At 31.3% G+C, this 18,613-nt stretch overlaps 1 protein-coding gene across 1 annotated transcript in view; it reads right to left on the reverse strand.

Moving 5' to 3' along the window:
* The window catches only part of LOC110018190 (protein tesmin/TSO1-like CXC 5), a 35,110-nt gene extending 16,720 nt beyond the window's left edge, over positions 1 to 18,390 (reverse strand). Inside the window, exons 1-6 of the mRNA XM_020715467.1 lie at positions 17,812 to 18,390; positions 16,725 to 16,832; positions 14,876 to 15,053; positions 4,890 to 5,246; positions 4,399 to 4,499; positions 3,790 to 3,884 (exon numbers count right to left, since the gene is read on the reverse strand). Of these exons, the coding sequence (XP_020571126.1) occupies positions 3,790 to 3,884; positions 4,399 to 4,499; positions 4,890 to 5,246; positions 14,876 to 15,053; positions 16,725 to 16,832; positions 17,812 to 18,014 (1,042 nt within the window). The 5' untranslated portion in view covers positions 18,015 to 18,390. The remainder of the gene's footprint in view (positions 1 to 3,789; positions 3,885 to 4,398; positions 4,500 to 4,889; positions 5,247 to 14,875; positions 15,054 to 16,724; positions 16,833 to 17,811) is intronic.
* Between the last annotated feature and the right edge of the window lie 223 nt (positions 18,391 to 18,613).

Consider the following 18,613-nt stretch of genomic DNA (forward strand, 5'->3'; position numbering starts at 1 on the left):
AAGAGCAGAAAAAGAACGACATGACACAAAACTAGGGTGTAGATTAGGGGTGAGGGAGTTGTCAATGGTAGATGTGATTTGGGGAAAGTAGGGTTGTAGTTGGAGGACAGGGGAAGGTGCGCAGTTGTTTGGATGGTAATAGGGATCAAGTGGAATATGGTTTGGAGGGTAGTAGGTAGAAGGCAGCAGTGTGGTGGTAGGTTGTGGCAGGAGGGTGTTGCGAACAGGAAAGAGGGTTGGTCATGTGAACTGGGGATTGCAACAAGTAGAAAAGGGAGGGTGTTACAGTTGTTCTGAAGCGAGCAAGAAAGAGAGTGATGGGCGGCAGTAAGAAGAAGGTTGTGGGAGGGTAAAGTGGAGGATAATCACCACCTCAGAGCGAGATATAGCTGGAGCACCACTCGTCCTTGGAAACAACCCTAAGAGGAAAAACAAAGAAAGCTGACGACTGTCCCGACAGAAAACACAACAAAACTAACTCTAAACAGAAAATAATATATATACCGCCTCCAACCCATTTTCAACCTAAACCCTAAACCATTCATCTTCGCCCTCAGCCCTAGCGGAATCGTGGTTTTGTCTTTGTTATTTCCATGTTCCAAGTGCCTTTGATTGTAACTTGGTTTGCTTTTTGAGTGATAATCTTTGATTGTAACTTTGTTTACTTTTTTAGTAATAATATTTGTTTTCCCTATTATGATTTGGGTTAACTTCAATATCACTTTAAATCTCTTATCAATTATCTTTATCTATTTTATATATCTCATTTCTCTTTCATTAATACCAAATTATAATATAAACCATCAAATCTTATAGTCTTTACTTTGCTAACTTACCTTTTACAATACTTCTATCTTTTTAACAATTAGTATAAGCATCAATAGCGATCAATATTTTGACACATTTTAAGAGTTCATTTTTTCCTAAATAAATATTTGTACCTCACCACTCCCCCACCAAAATGCCATACTAGTGTATAATCTAGTTTTAGACTCACACAGAACATTTATATGAATATTATTAACAGATCAGGCTAGCAACCTATCCAAGATAAGTTTTAATCAGCTAAAAAAATTATAATTTCTCTCACTTAGCAACCTATTTTGAAAGACTAACAATATTTTACATTTATGCTAGAATTTTTTTTTATTATTATTATTTTATGTATATTCTTAAGAAGCACATCCAAAGTTACTAGTCGAACTTTTATGGTCAAAGCCCCTCGTAGGATCATCTTAGAAGCACGGCAAAGAACATTTTATCTCTAACGGAAAAAAAAGTCTATTTATGATTTGGTGGTGCCACTGCTATAAGTAATTGTGTTTTCATTTCAAAAGCATGTATTCATTATTACACGATAATAGGCTATTGTGAAATTAGGTATACATTCCCTCACTAAAAAGCTCTCATAGAACATCATATTAGAATCAATGTTAATTTAATTCATGTCCAATCAATATATTTTCTTCTGATGGTATCAGTATAGCAATTATTCCAATGTTTTCCAAAACTAACCTTTTGAAATAGCTTGTGACTCAACTAAAGTGATATAAACCATAATCACATTTATAAAATCCTAATAGAAAATTATCTTCAATTGATCCATCACTAAACTTATCAATCTCAACAATTTTATCTTCCTGCTCTCTATCCACATCAATCCTATCATTACACCTTCTAAAATATCAGAACTATAACCTTCATGCTTCACACCCTTAATTAAAATCTAAGAAGAAATTTCTTGGTTTTATGTTATGGAACTAATATAAGTTCCGTATGGCTTGTTTGGGATAATTTTTTGCTTTTATTTTTAAAAATATATGTTTAAATGTGTTTTTTTTATATTTTAATTTTTGTTTATAAAAAAATTAACATATTTTTGAAAACACTCAAATTAACTTTTAAATATTTTAAGTATTTTTAAAATCAATCATGTATTAATTAAACATGTCAAACATATTTGTTTCAAATCTAAACATAAACAAAATAAAATAAAAACAAAAACAAAAAATAAAAAATAAAAATGGTCATAAACAACCTCTAAGTTTTGAGAGTGACAATGATAAGAATGTTAAGATGGACGTATGAAGAGATCGGGATGTATGGATTGACAAAATTATATTTGATCAATGGAAAAGAAGCCCGTATTTAAGATAATCTAGTGAAAGTAGATCAAGATGAAATATACATAGAAGTACAAAAAAAGTAGGCTAATAAAAGTAGTGTGAATGGAGGAAAAAAAGGGGTCAATTACATACATAACACCCGAAACATTCCTATTTACAAATCTAGCACCTACTTTAATCCATTTTCCAAACTCTCACTCAAAAATCAAAATTCATGATAAAACCCCAACCCATATTTTTCATTTTTATCAAATTCTTAGTGGTTTGATCGTGGCACATGTAAAAACATCAGTTCAGTAATTCAAAAATATCATATGGGTGCTAGATTTAGTAAATAATGATGCTTTGGGTGCTTTGTATGTGGGGGGGTTATAAGGAGTTAAAAATTTTAAAAGTTGTGAAAAAAAAATGTCTAAACCAAAGTACTTCAAAATTGGACTTAGAAATCTATTCAACAAAACTTAGAGGAGACCTTTAAATAAAAATATGACACTCAACAGGACACAATAGAGAAAAATGATTCATATAGCCGACCCCACTTAGTGGAATAAAGGCTTGTTGTCGTTGTTGTTATTAGGAGTTTAAAATTTTAAAAGTTGTGAAAAAAAAAGACTAAACCAAAGTAATTCAAAATTGGATTTACAAATCTATTCAACAAAACTTAGAGGAGACATTTAAATAAAAATATGACACTCAACAGGACACAATGGAGAAAAAGAATTCATATAGCCGACCCCACTTAGTGGAATAAAGGCTTGTTGTCGTTGTTGTTATAAGGAGTTTAAAATTTTAAAAGTTGTGAAAAAAAAATGACTAAACCAAAGTACTTCAAAATTGGATTTACAAATCTATTCAACAAAACTTAGAGGAGACCTTTAAATAAAAATATGACACTCAACAGGACACAATGGAGAAAAAGGATTCATATAGCCGACCCCACTTAGTGGAATAAAGGCTCGTTGTCGTTGTTGTTATAAGGAGTTCAAAATTTTAAAAGTTGTGAAAAAAAAATGACTAAACCAAAGTACTTCAAAATTGGATTTACAAATCTATTCAACAAAACTTAGAGGAGACCTTTAAATAAAAATATGACACTCAACAGGACACAATGGAGAAAAGGGATTCATATAGCCGACCCCACTTAGTGGAATAAAGGCTCGTTGTCGTTGTTGTTGTTGTTGATGATGATGATATATCTTCACCCATTAAGAACTTGAACTTTGCCTTTTTCTACTTGTAGAAATGTTCATATCAACGTTGACTTCAGCAAACTCTAGGATGTCCTATTTTACTCATCCAATTTTACTATAGAATTCTGGTTGCTTTTCTAACAACTAAAATTCAATTTTTACATGCATACCATCTTACTTATGCATGACAATGTGTATTTCACTTTTCAGAAGTTAAAATGGTGATATTTTTTATGCAATATGAAGATTTGAGTGGTTTAAATGTAAAAAACAAAGTTTAGCTGCTGGATATGTAAATGCCCCTGCACCAAAAAAAATAAGAGAACCCAAAAAGATTGAAAGATTAGAATTTCATTGTCCACGTATAAAAGCATGTCATATATGATAAATGTACGCATCATGGATAAACGTGGTGTCAGACAAAAATGCAAAAAATTATTGTGGAAACGCAAAATGTGATTTATCGTTCATACCAGCGGCTGTTTTAACGACCTCTGCCGATACGACCGCCAAAATTCGGCATAACTCCTTTACATCTTCATTGTGTACTATATCTGCTAGCAATGGCCTGCAAGAATGAATAGAAGGTATAAAAGCCAAATTATGAGTCCAACAAGAGGCCCCAAATTTTAATTTTTTTTAACATAATCTATATTTTTCATTCATATAGTTTTATTTCCTATTTATGGAAATGTATAACAGGGCATGACATGAAGCGCATTTACATAAATACCATACAATTCTCATGTATTTACATATCTAGCACCACACATTTATATTTACATACAAAGCACTCAAATCTTTAATATCACAGATATCAAAGTCACTCCCTTTTAAAAGTGAAATACACATTTTCATCTATATAACTTTTCATGAATATGTTTGCGACACCAAGCTGTTATAAATGTAAATATCAACCTGTAGGTGTCAGATATGTAAATATAAAAGAATTGTGTGGTATGTACGTAAATTTCTCTAAAATATTCTGAGTGAAAAATTAATTTTTTTTAAGCTTGGTGACTGAGGGAAGCTAAATTGGTGGAAATAACTGTCTACTGTAATATGAGAAGAAATATAAATACCTATACGTAGCTTTTGCCGATCCCAATGGAGCAGGATTAGCAGAACGGCCTGCAGGAACAGAAGCAACAGATGAAGGCTCTGAAGTCTTCACATGGCCAACCTATCAACACAAGAAATTTCAACAAAATAACAAAACTCAAAAGTGATCCCAAACGGGCTCTAAACAAATATGTTTCTAAAAACAAAAACAAATAATAAAAGGGTAATTTACATACATAAACCCCATTTCTTATTTATTTACATATCTAATACCTAAACTTCGATTTTTATATTCATATCACATCAAAAATACCACTATTATAACTTTTAAAAAGTAAAATATACATTTTTATTCATAGATAAGATGGCATACATGTAAAAATCAAAGGCTAAGATGTTTGATATGTAAATATATAAGAATTGATGGATATATATGTAAATCTTTCAAAATTAAATTAATCCCAAACAAGCCCTTGGTAACTGACACAAAGTTACAAAATCAAAGAATTACATTTGGGTATTGCACCGCAACGTGAATGGATTGATCCTTCGAAGATGTGTTGAAAAAGAGATCATGGTTCTTCCGCTTCTTTGACACAGGCGAATTATAGCCAGAGGGACCAATAGCACCATTTAAGGCCGCATGCGCCGCCTGTTGCATGAAATTGAAAGCATTCCCATGATCTCCATGGTGATAAGCCTTTCTCTCTTCGCTCCCTTCGAAGTTCTTGCAGTCTATACACTTACAATTTTCGGAGCAGAGAATGTTGGCTTGGTAACACTCGCAATATTTCTTGAGGCAACCCGATTTCTTGCAATGGCAGCCTTTATTATGCTTGCCAACCAGAGTAGTCTCGACTACATCTTCCTGCCAAATATAATATGATGTGCAAGTGAGAAAAGCTTTAAGAAATTAAACAGGAAAACCTGCCAAATATAATATGATGTGCAAGTGAGAAAAGGTTTAAGAAATTAAACAGGAAAAAAAAGGGCGTTGGGAATTTACATTAAAGACCACACAATTCTTATGTATTTACATATCGAGCACCTAAGCATTCATATTTACATACATACCACTTAGAATTTTAACTTGCCATCGCTATTTTTTTCCTAAAAAATGTCAAAATAGTCCCTTGACAATTTCTAAATAGTCCCTTGACGATTTATATGGGGTCATTTTAGTCCTAAAATTTATAAAAGTGTCAACTTAGTTCTCAGATTCTTTTAATAAGTTTCCATGGAGTACATATCGAGCACCTAAGCATTCATATTTACATACCTACCACTTGGAATTTTAACATCGCCATCGCTATTTTTTTTCTAAAAAATGTCAAAATATTCCTTTGACAATTTATAAATAGACCCTTGACGATTTATATGAGGTCATTTTAGTCCTAAAGTTTATAAAAGTGTCAACTTAGTCCCGAAGTTTATAAAAGTGTCAACTTAGTTCTCAAGTTCTTTTAATAAGTTTCCATGGATGATTACTTCAGCCCATATTAAAAGAGTTTGGGGACTAAATTGTCACATTGACGTACTTTGGGACTCAAATGACCCACTGCAAAAAAGTCAAGCGAATATTTTGATACTTTTCTCTTTTTTAAAAGTGAATTATAAATTTTCATGCATAGCTTTATGACATCAAGGTGTTATAAGTGTAAATATCAAACTTTGGGTGTTAGATATGTAAAAAAATAAGACTTGTTTGGTATGTATGTAAATTTCTAAAAAAAGAGTATATGTAACTTCAAACTTTATGCAAGTCACCAAAAGGTGTTAGTCAAAGCCATAGGCATCCGTTCCAAAATCTTCAAACTGTCACTATCTCCAACAAGTATTGCAGTTTCACTCTTCCTTTCCCCCCAACTTAGCACTTAAATTCAAACAAATTTTAATTTTACAAATCTATTGAATTTTCAAATTACTTCATACATATGTCGAATGTCAAAAATGCCTTTTGAGGGTCATAAATCGAAAATAATACAGTATGTAGGATATTTAGAGTCTAAGGTTCACTAATGTGAGACGCATAAAGAAACACACAAAAAACTATAATTTGTAGGTTAATTCTGAAGTTCTAATTTAAGAAACAATTAGTCTTCTTTAATGCAAAATCAGGAACATGAACATTCAGTCCAATAGATAATTTATAACTTTGTCAAAATCTAGAACTTCACAAGAAAATTTAAGATCAAATATAAAATTCTGCAATGAAAAATATTAATAACACAAAAAATGATTATATTAACCAACTTGAAACAATCAAAATCACACACATTTACAAATTGCTAAGCAGTTCAGAAGAAAGAACATGAACAAAAATCACAAATTGTAACATCCAACTCTCATGTTGATACTTGATACAAGAAGAAACGCACATAAAAAATTAGGGGCGTTTACATATATACCACACAATTCTTATGCATTTAAATATCTAACACCTAAACTTTCATATTTACATTTATAACACTTAAAACGTTAACTTCACATCAAAATACCACCATATTTACCTTTTGAAAGTGAAATATACAGTTTCATACATAAGTTTATGACACCAAAGTGGTATGATGTAAATATCAAACTTTAGATGTTAGATATGTGAATACACAAGCAGCATGCACGTAAATTTTCCCCAACAAATTTACATCCAAAAATACATGTAAGAATTAAGCGAAAAACAAATACTATATTCAAGCATTCAATAATAACTTTGCTTGTCTCAAGGGCCCTATTATAAGCCAAAAAGATCCAAAATCAGTGGCTGCTTAGAATTCCACAGTCAAACCAAAAATTAAAAAGTTTCAATTCAGCATAATTGAATTCAACTTAGGGTTAGTTTGGCGCAGTTGTGGCGCAGCAGCAAGCCGTGATTTTGGTAGTTTGTTTAGTGCGGCACGGGCACGATTTATTAAATGCGCCCGCAAAGCCACATCGAGATCGAATGCTAGATTATTCTGCATTGTATGGTAACTTTTCCTCCCTCCCTCCCTCCCTCCCTCTCCCTCGTCCCGCAAGCGATCTCTTTAGGGCTTCTTCTACATCACATTTGGATAGCATTTTTTGCCTGCATTTGCCTCCTCCTTCCTTCGGTATCTTCTCCCCTCATATCTTCTTCGTGGATTTGCTCTATGAGCCGTATTGTTTGCATACAATTTTTTTTTTTTTTTACATACACAGCACTATATGCTTTGCAATTGTTTGATAGGTCTGCGGTCTTTGGTTGATGCATATATTTTGCCGGTTCTTACGTTGGTTTTGCTTTTTGGGAATGATTACATACCTATCAAACAAGTCTTGGTTTTGGCATTTTTGCTTCCTTCTTCCTATGTTGATTTGTGATATGCAAATGCGAATTTGAGATAGAGTTCACTAATGAAGATCCAGGATCAGTAGTACACAAAGAAACCTAAAATCTATAATTCATAGTTTCCTAGCTTTCAATTTAAACAAAAATCAGTGTCTTTTGATGAAAAATAAAGCACGATTCATTTATTTCAAGCAATCATTGCAAAATCATGACAATTCAAAATTCCACAAAAAATTTTAGAATAATATAAAAGATTGAAAATTAAATATATCTTATAAAATCACAATCAAAAAAGCATTTTATATCGTATAAAAATTCATGAACACATTTCATATATCATTCTTAGAAAAAAGTATGTTTAAACTGGGGCCATTCACAAAAGAAAAAAGATGCTAGGTTGCAAACGAACCAAACAGAGCGGAGCATGTACTTGTGCGAGCTCGAGCTCATTTAGTAAGATCTTGTTCGGGCTCGAATCGAGCTTTTAAGATTATGTTTGGGTTCGACTTCATTTATAAATACCTTTATTAGAGCTTCACTCGAGCTCGATTTGAGTTTGGCTCATATAAGAATTATCGAGTTTATTAATGAGTAACTCGTTTAACAAAATAAAAGAGTCATCTAGCCTTAAACGAGCTTTACTCGAGACTTATGTGAGTATCTTACTACAAAATATAAACAAGCCATATCAAACAATGCTCTTTAAAAAGGAAGTAATAGAGTCAAGTCGATTATGTCATTGTTTGAACTTGGTTTGGTCAAATCATAAGTTGTTCATGTTCAGTCCCAGTGTGAGACAAGCTTTCAGATATATGTTTACTTGCTTAAAATTTATAATGTTTGTACTTTATTTGTACTTAGCTTAATTTATATTAATTAAAAAGCCAAATTTTCAAATAAGCGCTAAATCATTCATATAAAATTAAAATTTTAATTTATACATGATTTTCAAATAAACTAATAAACAGCTTAAAAATTAAAATGAGCATTTGAATTTAAAAAAATAAAAAATTATATTAATTTTATATGTATATTGATATTAAATTATAATATGTAACTATTAAATAAATTATTAATGAAAATTTAATTAATCAAAATTTACTTAAATAATATATCATATAAATATAGAATATTTATAAAGTTAACTTGTTCAACAACAACAGAGTTCGTTTATAAACATTAATGAAAGAGTTCATAAAAAATATTCAAACTTGTCTATTTACTAATTTGAATAAACGTGATCAAGTACTAATCAAGTTGAGTTCAAGTTGTTCATCAAGTGCATTGGTTCATTTACAACTCTACTTGTTGACCCTAAAAACAAACATTTAAACGCTATTATTCATGAATAATCAAGCCTTAATCAAGCTTATTCACGAATTTTAAATGATATTGTTCATAAACATGATGAACCAAATAACAAATTGTGCAAGCTTATTTATTTAGAAATTGAGCACCTATAAAAGTGTTCAAACTTGTTCAATTAATTAATCAAACAATCATGGAGCTTTAATTGAGCCAACTCACAAGTAATTTATCAAACGCTCGATCATTTGCAATCTTTAAAGATGCATGAGCAAGAAAGAAAAAATTCTAATGACCCTAATAATTTTCACATTCATCATAAAAATAATATGGAATAATTCACATTAAAATTAGATACCAAAGCATCTACTCTCTTGTATATTCATCACATTTATTATATCATTTAGTGAACATATATAAATCGTTATTGTGACTATTATACTGAATGTATGAATATTTTTTAGGACAATTTACATACATACCATACAATTCATATGCATTTACATATCTAACAACTAAAGTTTGATAATTGCCTATTCATGAAAAGATGGATTCAATTTAAAAAGTTAATAAAAGATGTATTTTGCGTAATATATTGGAGTGTTATGTATGAATTTATGAAAAATAAAGTGTTATTTATGTAAATACATAAGAATTACACGGTATGTGCATAAATGGCCTTATTTTTTAACAATCATGATTTAGCCAGGGAATAAAAGAGTAATGATTCCCTCCCTATTTTCCATTGCTTTTAGTAAGTTATTTCAAAAGACATTGTATAGCCACAAATATATCACCTATATTCTATAATCTAAAAATTGTCATGATATCAAAGCCACAATGCTCTACAATGATTTTTCGCAAATTCCACACCATGTATCGTTATACTCTCTCCTTTCTTCTAGTTTCTAAGTCAATAACATCGCTAGTATCAAACCTCTCAAGATCGAGGATGAAAATCTCACTGCCTACACATGAAAATCAATTAAAGATGTATGAATTTGGCTACAAGGACAGTAATATCTCAAAAAAAAAGGTTCTGAAAAAATGCATTGATGAGAATATAAGCCACTAAAAGGAAATTTCTTAAAGCACAAGAGAATATCAATGCATTGACCACTTGGATGAATGAATGGCACTTTTATACTCACAAAGACTTCATGGATCCTCTACTCTAGTGTGCTAATTATGTGCATTTCAATCCAAGTAAATTATACAAAATCACTTGGATTATGAGTGTTGCATCACATTAGTTGTGATATATAGAAGAAATTATTTTGCATACCCTAAAAGGAAATTAACAACAAAAGGATGTACATCTTATTCCTAAGTCCAAATACTTTTTAATATCAATGCATTAACTAAGGATTATAAATGTGAATACACCTTTATCAATTTTCGTGTATATTTGAAGGAAAAATAGAAGAAGGTTGTGTTTGTTTATTTAAGAAGGTCGTGAATACATATTTAAGAAAAGAAGATTATGGGCCAAAAAAGAAAACTTCAACTATCATCCATGTACGTCGACTGCCAAGTCTTATAAATTCCATGGCATTTGTGTTTAATCCATGCCTCCAACTACTCGATAGAAAAACTTATTGAAAATAAGGGGGATTTACATACATACAGTCCAATTCTTATGTATTTACATATCTAACACCTCAATTTTAATTTTACATTTATACCACCTATCAAATCAAATAAAAAATACCACTATGTTAACTTCTAAAAAGTGAAATACAACTTTTTATGCATAGGTAATGTGGCATATATGTAAAAATTAAACTTTTGGTGTTAGATATGCAAATACAAAAGAATTGAGTGGTATGCATGTAAATCTTCCTAAACATAATTCAATTCCCTTAAAACTTTATAGGAAGGAAAAAAGTCTGTGAAGCATGTATCCATGGGAAGCAAACTAGATTAGCCTTTCATGTTTTAAACCCGGAGTCAAGTAAGCCTAGTGAATAGGTGCAAAAAGGTGCTTGGGTTCCTCCGCCAAATGTTTCCTTCAAATGTTTCCTTATTTCCTAATGGAAAAGCAAAGTATATTTCATGTGCTTTTATAAATAAAAAGGTTGACTGGGAATCATTTCTAATTGAAAATCAATTATGAAAGGGGTGAATATATATCCGCTACATTCAAAATTTTCTTCTTTGATAGTCGTAATTCAAAAATATAATATTGTCCTTACACCCCTCGAAAAAACAAAATGATGAAGAATAAGCTCAAAAGTTGGATTGAGCATGTTATATTATTCATCGACTATCCTAACATGTTCTTAAACATTTTGCACCCTTCAAACCTATTCATTCAAGAAGACGAAACGGCAATATGATTTAGAAGCATATGTTCTAATACATTAAAATCAAAGGAAAAAACAAGATCTTAATCCTAGAAAATACATGAAATCAGAAGTCTTAATCAAAGCACTGTGAAGCCTTTAGTGCTAGAATTACGTGTCCAATGAGAAGGAACATGAATTATGGAAGTTTAAAGGAAGATTTACATACAAACCACTCCAATTCTTATGTATTTACATATCCAACACCTAAACTTTAATTTTTACATATATCCCACCTTACTTGTACATGAAAAGGTGTATTTTACCTTTTAAATGTTAAATAGTGGAATTTTTTATGTTATATAATAGATTTGTAGCATAAATGTAAAAGTAAAGTTTAGGCAGTAGATATATAAAGACATAGGAATGTGGTGGTATGCAATTAAATACCTCAAGTTTTAATGCCAATGCCAATAATAATAACCCTATCCATGATAAAATAAAGGAACGTCGAGCCAAAATCAAAAGATGGGCTAAAGCCATGAATGAAAAAATCAGCACTTCCAAAGAAAACAACGCAAGAGAAATAATTTTAAGGCCCAAAAATAAATTTTTTGTTAGATGCAGATGGGTTTGCAACATAAGCACAGAACCAATGGGATTATTCAGAGATTCAAAACTAAGCCTATTATTAAGGGATATACTCAACAACATGGGTAGGATTATGATGAGACCTTCAGCTTCATGGTGAAGATTGCTTTAGTGAGAATTATTTAATTTAGGGGCATTTACATACATATCACCTAATTCCCATGTATTTACAGAGCCAACACCTAAACTTTACATTTTACATTTATACCCCCCAAAGCTTTCCTATCACATTAAAAATTCCCCCATTTTAACTTTTAAATAGTGAAATAAATCGAAACCCATTTATGTATAGGTAAGGTGGCATGTATTTAAGAACTGAAGTTTAGGTGTTAGCTATGTAAAAGGAATTCAAAGAGAATGTTTACATAGAACAACCAATTGAGTTTCATGAAGTTGATCTAGGGAGACATGCATGCAAGTTGAAAAGGACAATATATATATATATATACATTAAAGCAAATATCTTGAACCTTTTTATTGATCTTGATATTAAAATAATAACATTATAATATTCTTATTTCACTTAACAAAAGAAAAACATCCCAAAAACATACCTCTATGTTGATGAAAACATTGTTACTGAAATTTGCAATACAATGATAAGTAGCCTTAAAGACCTATTGCACAAAAAAATTTAAAATCAAGCACTTGAGGCACTTGAAATGCTTTCTTAAAATATAATTAAATAAAAGTCACACGAGCTAAAAGTGACGTAGCAAAATTATGTTTTAGATATTTTAGTTTTAAAATACAAGATTAAGAGCAATACGCGAGAAATAAAATCTCACATTCATCAAAGCTGATATTTTGTTTGTGGTGGATAAAACATCGCAGTCTATACATTAACCGACAAAGAACATATAAGATCATGAAGAGGAATGTGATATGCAAATGAAACCATGCGTCATAGTGTTAGGTTTGTTAAAAATGGAAAAAGCATTACTCTCTAGGAGATAGGTTCTTATACAAATAAGGTAAAAGATAAAAAAAATGAAAATTCTTTCACATATTACAAAATCCTCCTTGCATAAAACCTGATATCTCAGAAAAGTATTGAAATGAAAACTATTGGAAGATCAATTTCGGAGTTGAATACAGAACGAAAACTTCCATAATTTTTAAAACTAATCTGGCTAAATAATATCTACAACTATTTAAAACAAATGAAGATCAATTGTCACTTTATCAAAAAAAAAAAAATTAAAAAAAAAATCAAGCGAAGTTAAAACTAAGTTTCTCACATCAAGAGAACAAATTATAGATACTTGTTCAAGAGTTTCACCATGATCAACATTGGTACATTAAAGGTTCAAAATAAAAAATTTCCAACAAATACTTAATTTTAATAGTGTAAAAGTAGCTATACAATGCAGTAAAGAATAGAATTTGGCCTTGCAAAAAAACCTAGTATCTAGAGATAACAATAATTTTCACATTCATTGCAAAGATAATGAAGAATAATATGCATTAATATCAGATATCAAAGCACACATTGCTATGCATACTCATCAACTTGTTATATTGATTAATGTTTATAAAAAAATACTTACACCTAGTATAAAAAAGTAGTGAAGTTATGAAAGTTTGTACCAACCCTGATTCAATCAAGAGAAATAATAGTAATAAATTCCATATTTTTCTATTCATCATGCTAATTCGAGCAAAATGATTTAACTTAGGGGTGTCAATGTCGGCTGGTCGAATTTAGGTGTGAATCAAAATTGGCCTGACCAGAATATACATGACCCAAGCCCAACTCGTTTCTTAAATGGGTCAAAAAAACTTAACGTGAATCTAATCTGACATCAGCCCAACTGACCCAAGCACAACCCGCATAATATATTTAACTTGGGACATAACAACAATTTACATCAAATTCGGGTTAATTTTTAGTTGACATAACAACTCAAACCCGACCCAAAATTTAAATGGGTTGAGTCAGATTTAGAATTGTACTTGACCCAAAAGTTAATCAAGTCAAACTAAACCCTACCATTTTTAGTCAAGTTTTGGTCAGGTTGTTGTGTCTAATCAATTTTTAACACACCTAATCAACTTGCAAACTTCAGCTCCTCTTTTTGTAACCTTATTGATTTTAACATGGCATATCAAATATATGACTAGAACTTATGATTCTAATTGTCAGAAGTCTACTTTATTTGCATACATGAATAATTTCTTGTGAATAAACCAAAATTATTTGGACCGAGAATTTAACCATTTCACTGACAAAGTTTACATTAAAAAATTGAACCCAATTACTTGTCCTTTAAATATAATAGAAAACATAATTTATCAAAGCATCAACTATTAATGAACTAATATGGAGCTTGGCTTCAAATTTCGGTGGATTAAGAATAGTTGTACTTGCAAATGATCCCAAACACATTATATTTTGAATTTTAACCTTTTGTAAATTTCAGCAAAAAAAAAAACAGAGAGAGAACTTATTTAAGGAGAGCCTGATCCTTTGATATCAATTGAGACATCACAAACTATACATCAAGTAGAGATCAATAAGATAAAAGGTAATAGAATTATTTTTAATAAACAACACCAAAAGCCCAACAACAGAAGAAAATTTTGTTTGAAAATATGTTAAATTACTCAGTTGATTATATATATCTACATAACATCCTTTAAAAAAATTAAGTCTGATCATCAAAATTAAATTTAAGTTTCAAGTTCAACTAGATAGCTAACACCCACGATGATCAACATAGAATCCACATGTAAGCATATAAATTATAAATTACCATATAGATGCAAATATTTAACATATACTCTAAAGATATTTTCAAAAGTTGATATACAACCACAAATATTACATCTTCAGTGATAGTTTAAACCATAAAGATAAATAATGCAAAAAAAAAATAGCTAGTTGATAAAAAACATGAATAAAAAACAATGAAGTAAGTAATTGATGGGAGCTTGTTGATAATATACCTTACTATCTCGAATTGAATGGGGACTATTTCCAATCTTAGGCCTAAAGGCATTGGGATTTCGCTCGAGAGTAGCTTCAATGGCATCGCGCCTCGTAGCTTCATTCTCGCCATTATTACAACAATTTGCACAATTGCACCCATCACAATGAACACCGGATGCAAAACACTCGCAATACCTATGAGTTTGTTATTATATTTAGAACAACATAAAAATGCATGATGAAATGATGAAAAAAATGTAGGAAGATTTACATAAATACCACTCAATTCTTATGTATTTATATATTTAACACTTAAACTTCATTTTTTACAAAAATGTTATCAAAAAGTGTATTCAACTTTTTAAAATTTAAACAGTGATATTTTTTATGTGATATGAAAAATTTGAACGTTATAAATATAAAAGTAAAGTTTAGGTGTTAGATATGCAAATATATAAGAATTGGGTGATATATTGAAGACCACATTAAGAATTAGATATAGATATTATGTATGTAAATACCTCAAAAATGTAAAAGCTAGATGATGAAATACCACATTAATAAACAAACTGCCAAAGAAACAAGGGAACCAAGAGTAAACATACCTAATAGAGCACAACGATGTATAGAAATGTTTTTTAATAAAATAAGTAAAAAATAATCCTAATAAAGCTCCACACTGTAAGGTATACAAAGCTACTAACAATAATCAAAAGGTTGGAATCAAACCAGCGGGCACATTTTTACAAAAAACACCTTTTTTAAAAAAATTTGGGTAATTTTACATAACAATCACAACTTGAAGATTTGTACCAACGCTGACTACCACGGCACATGCGTCCATATATAATCAAACAGTTAGTCTATTTATGAGAAACTTACTAATGAAATGACATAATTGTACAAACAATTATCCTGCATTCAAATTAAAATTGAAATCATGGTTTAAATTGAATAAGTTCCAATTCCTTCTGAAAGAGAAGCATGTATCTTGAAGACATCAAACAATTTTTCAAATAGGAACATGTGAAGAAAAATGACTGGTGTCTTTTTGCTTTGAAGTTTGGGGTGTGCATTTGATCATTTAGGATGGTTTGATTTGCAAATTAACAAAATCAATTGATTTCAGCCATAAAATTAAAAAGACCAAGCCGGCCATGCTAATTTCCAAACCCAACAGAACTGTAATTTGGTTAGTCTAGTTTAATTTTGGATGAACCAAAATGTAATTAACTTTCACAATAAACTTGAAAATTATTAGCTTAAATGGCAAGAGTTGCGAATCACAATAGTTAGTCTACGCTAAAAATTTATAATTTTGACATGTAGAGTGTATAATATGGTTAAATCAAATGTAAGTGCAAAAGCTTCAAGGAATATAAAAGATTTTAAAATTCCCGGGAAACATGAACCACATAAAATCATAGAAATATAATATATTGATAGAAAAATATTTGAATAATACTGCAACTATGTTAAAGGTAGTGTCTTATCCAAATCTTGCAAAATGTAAATATATTATAGGTTCAGATACTTATTTCAAATCCTACAACAATTTCAGCTGTTAGTCCACACTCCACAGACTAACTTACCAAAATAATAATTTAAAAATGGGGTCTTTACATGCATAACACACAATTATTATGTACTTACATATCCAACACTCAAATATTTAGTATCACATCAAAATATCACAATCATTATCTTTTTAAAAGCGAAATTCTCCTTTCCATGCATGGATTTATGACACTAATGAGTTATAAGTGTAAATATAAAACTTTGGGCATTGGATATGTAAATACATAAGAATTGCATGGTATGTATGTAAATTTCCCCTTAAAAATTGTTAGTATCCAGCATACTCACAGCTTCAAGCATCTTGAGTGTTTGCAGTTGCAGTTCTTTTTTCGTGTTGGAGTACCTTCTTTCATTTCAAATAAAGGCCTTGACCTTCCTTTTGGAGATTCGGGTTTTCTGCAGAAGATCACATAACCACATTACAAAGGGAGTTATGCCAAAAATGAATATTCATATATATTTTGAAGGAAGATTTACATGCAAACCATAATGTATTTACATATCTAACTCCTAAACTTCAATTTTTACATATATGCCATCATGCATATGCATGAAAAAGTGTATTTCACTTTTCAAGTTTAAAAACCGTGGTATCATTAATGTGATATAAAAGATTTGGGAAGTATAAATGTAAGAAATAAAGTTTAGGTTTTGCATTTTAAATACATAGGAATTGGGTGGTATGTATGTAAATGCCCCTATTTTGAAAAAAATGCTAATGAATATACTAAGCTAGCTATAAAAAATTCAAGAAATCATGCAAACAGGATATGAATCTGATTAGAAAACTTTATGAAACTATGACCTTATCATTTTAATCTTCAGAAATGCTGGATACCGATCAAAAATCTTTTATTTCCAAAGAGGAAAATCTTACACATTTAATCTAGCCACTAATCCCTGTAAATTAGGTAACTGCAGGGTAAACAATTTGCAGGAAAAAAAAATTTGCAATTTGCAGCCTTGCAAGAGTTTCAAATGAGCCCTATCCCCCAATCCAACTGGAATTTTTAGTTCAAATGGAGAAAATTTTCCGCTTTTCCCATAAATTTTGAATCGCAGAAACCATCCATTAAGTTCTAAAATCAGCAGAAAGATCCAATTGACGGCACTTCAGCAAAGAAGAAAAAACCCAAATCAACCAGAAAACGCCTCAAAATTCAAAAATCCAGGAACCAAAATCACAAAGAATGTGACGCCAAATCATTGAAAGTAAGAACAAAAACAAAAACGGATTCAGAATAGATACAGAAAATACGATATTTAGAAATGAAAAAATAGCAAAAAAAATTTGCGCGCAAAACCTATCAACAATGAATCTGAACCTGACGTTAAAATCAAAATAAATAAAAATTTTGAATTCATCTAAGCTCACATGGACGTGGGAATCGAAGAGCGCGGCACGGGAAGCGGAGGCGCGTTCATCTGCTTCTGCAACGGTTGTAACTGCTGATGTTCATGGGGCAGAGTCCCCGCCGGAACCCCGCAGTGCGCCGACGTGAAATCCAGCTGCCGAACCAGCTTCTTTGAAGGCAAATCCGAAGCCGTAGGTGAAGCCGATTGAATTCCTTGCTCCATTGAATTTCAAAACAAATGGATAACGCGAGAGCCAACTATACCTCAAAACACAAACTTCCCGCCTCCTCTATGAACAACCTCTCTTCCCCATCAATCCAACCTCTTCCCCTCAATTCTTTCAGCCAGATAGAACACGGATGCAGCCGGCGGGAATCGATCGAATGGAGGTGAAATCCAGCCACCCGGACAAGAATCGCAAGGCGGAGATCCGGCAAATGAAAGGGGGCTCACCGAAGAACCAAAAAAACGAATTTTTCGGGATTAATTTCGCCTTATCCCGCCGTTTCTACTCTCGCCACTGCTCTGTAAAAGCTGCGGGAAAATTTTTTGAGAAGGGGAAGCAGAAGGGGTAGCTAAAGCTTCCTCTTCCCCTCTCTCTCTCTCTCTATATGATTTTTCTCTCTCCCTCTGCTTTTGAAAATCAAATTCTAATATTGAACGGACAGATGGATCGGTAGATGTCATCGGACGGTCAACAGCCAGAGATAATCGTGTGGCCTAAATTCATAGGCGCCGTGATGGGAGGACTACGGCCGTCGGATCAGGCATAGTGGGGACTTGCTTCTTCCTCTCAATTACTGAAGTGGAAAATAGAAATA

This window comes from Phalaenopsis equestris, unplaced genomic scaffold (assembly GCF_001263595.1).
Source record: "Phalaenopsis equestris unplaced genomic scaffold, ASM126359v1 Scaffold000001, whole genome shotgun sequence".
Taxonomy (NCBI): Eukaryota; Viridiplantae; Streptophyta; class Magnoliopsida; order Asparagales; family Orchidaceae; genus Phalaenopsis; species Phalaenopsis equestris.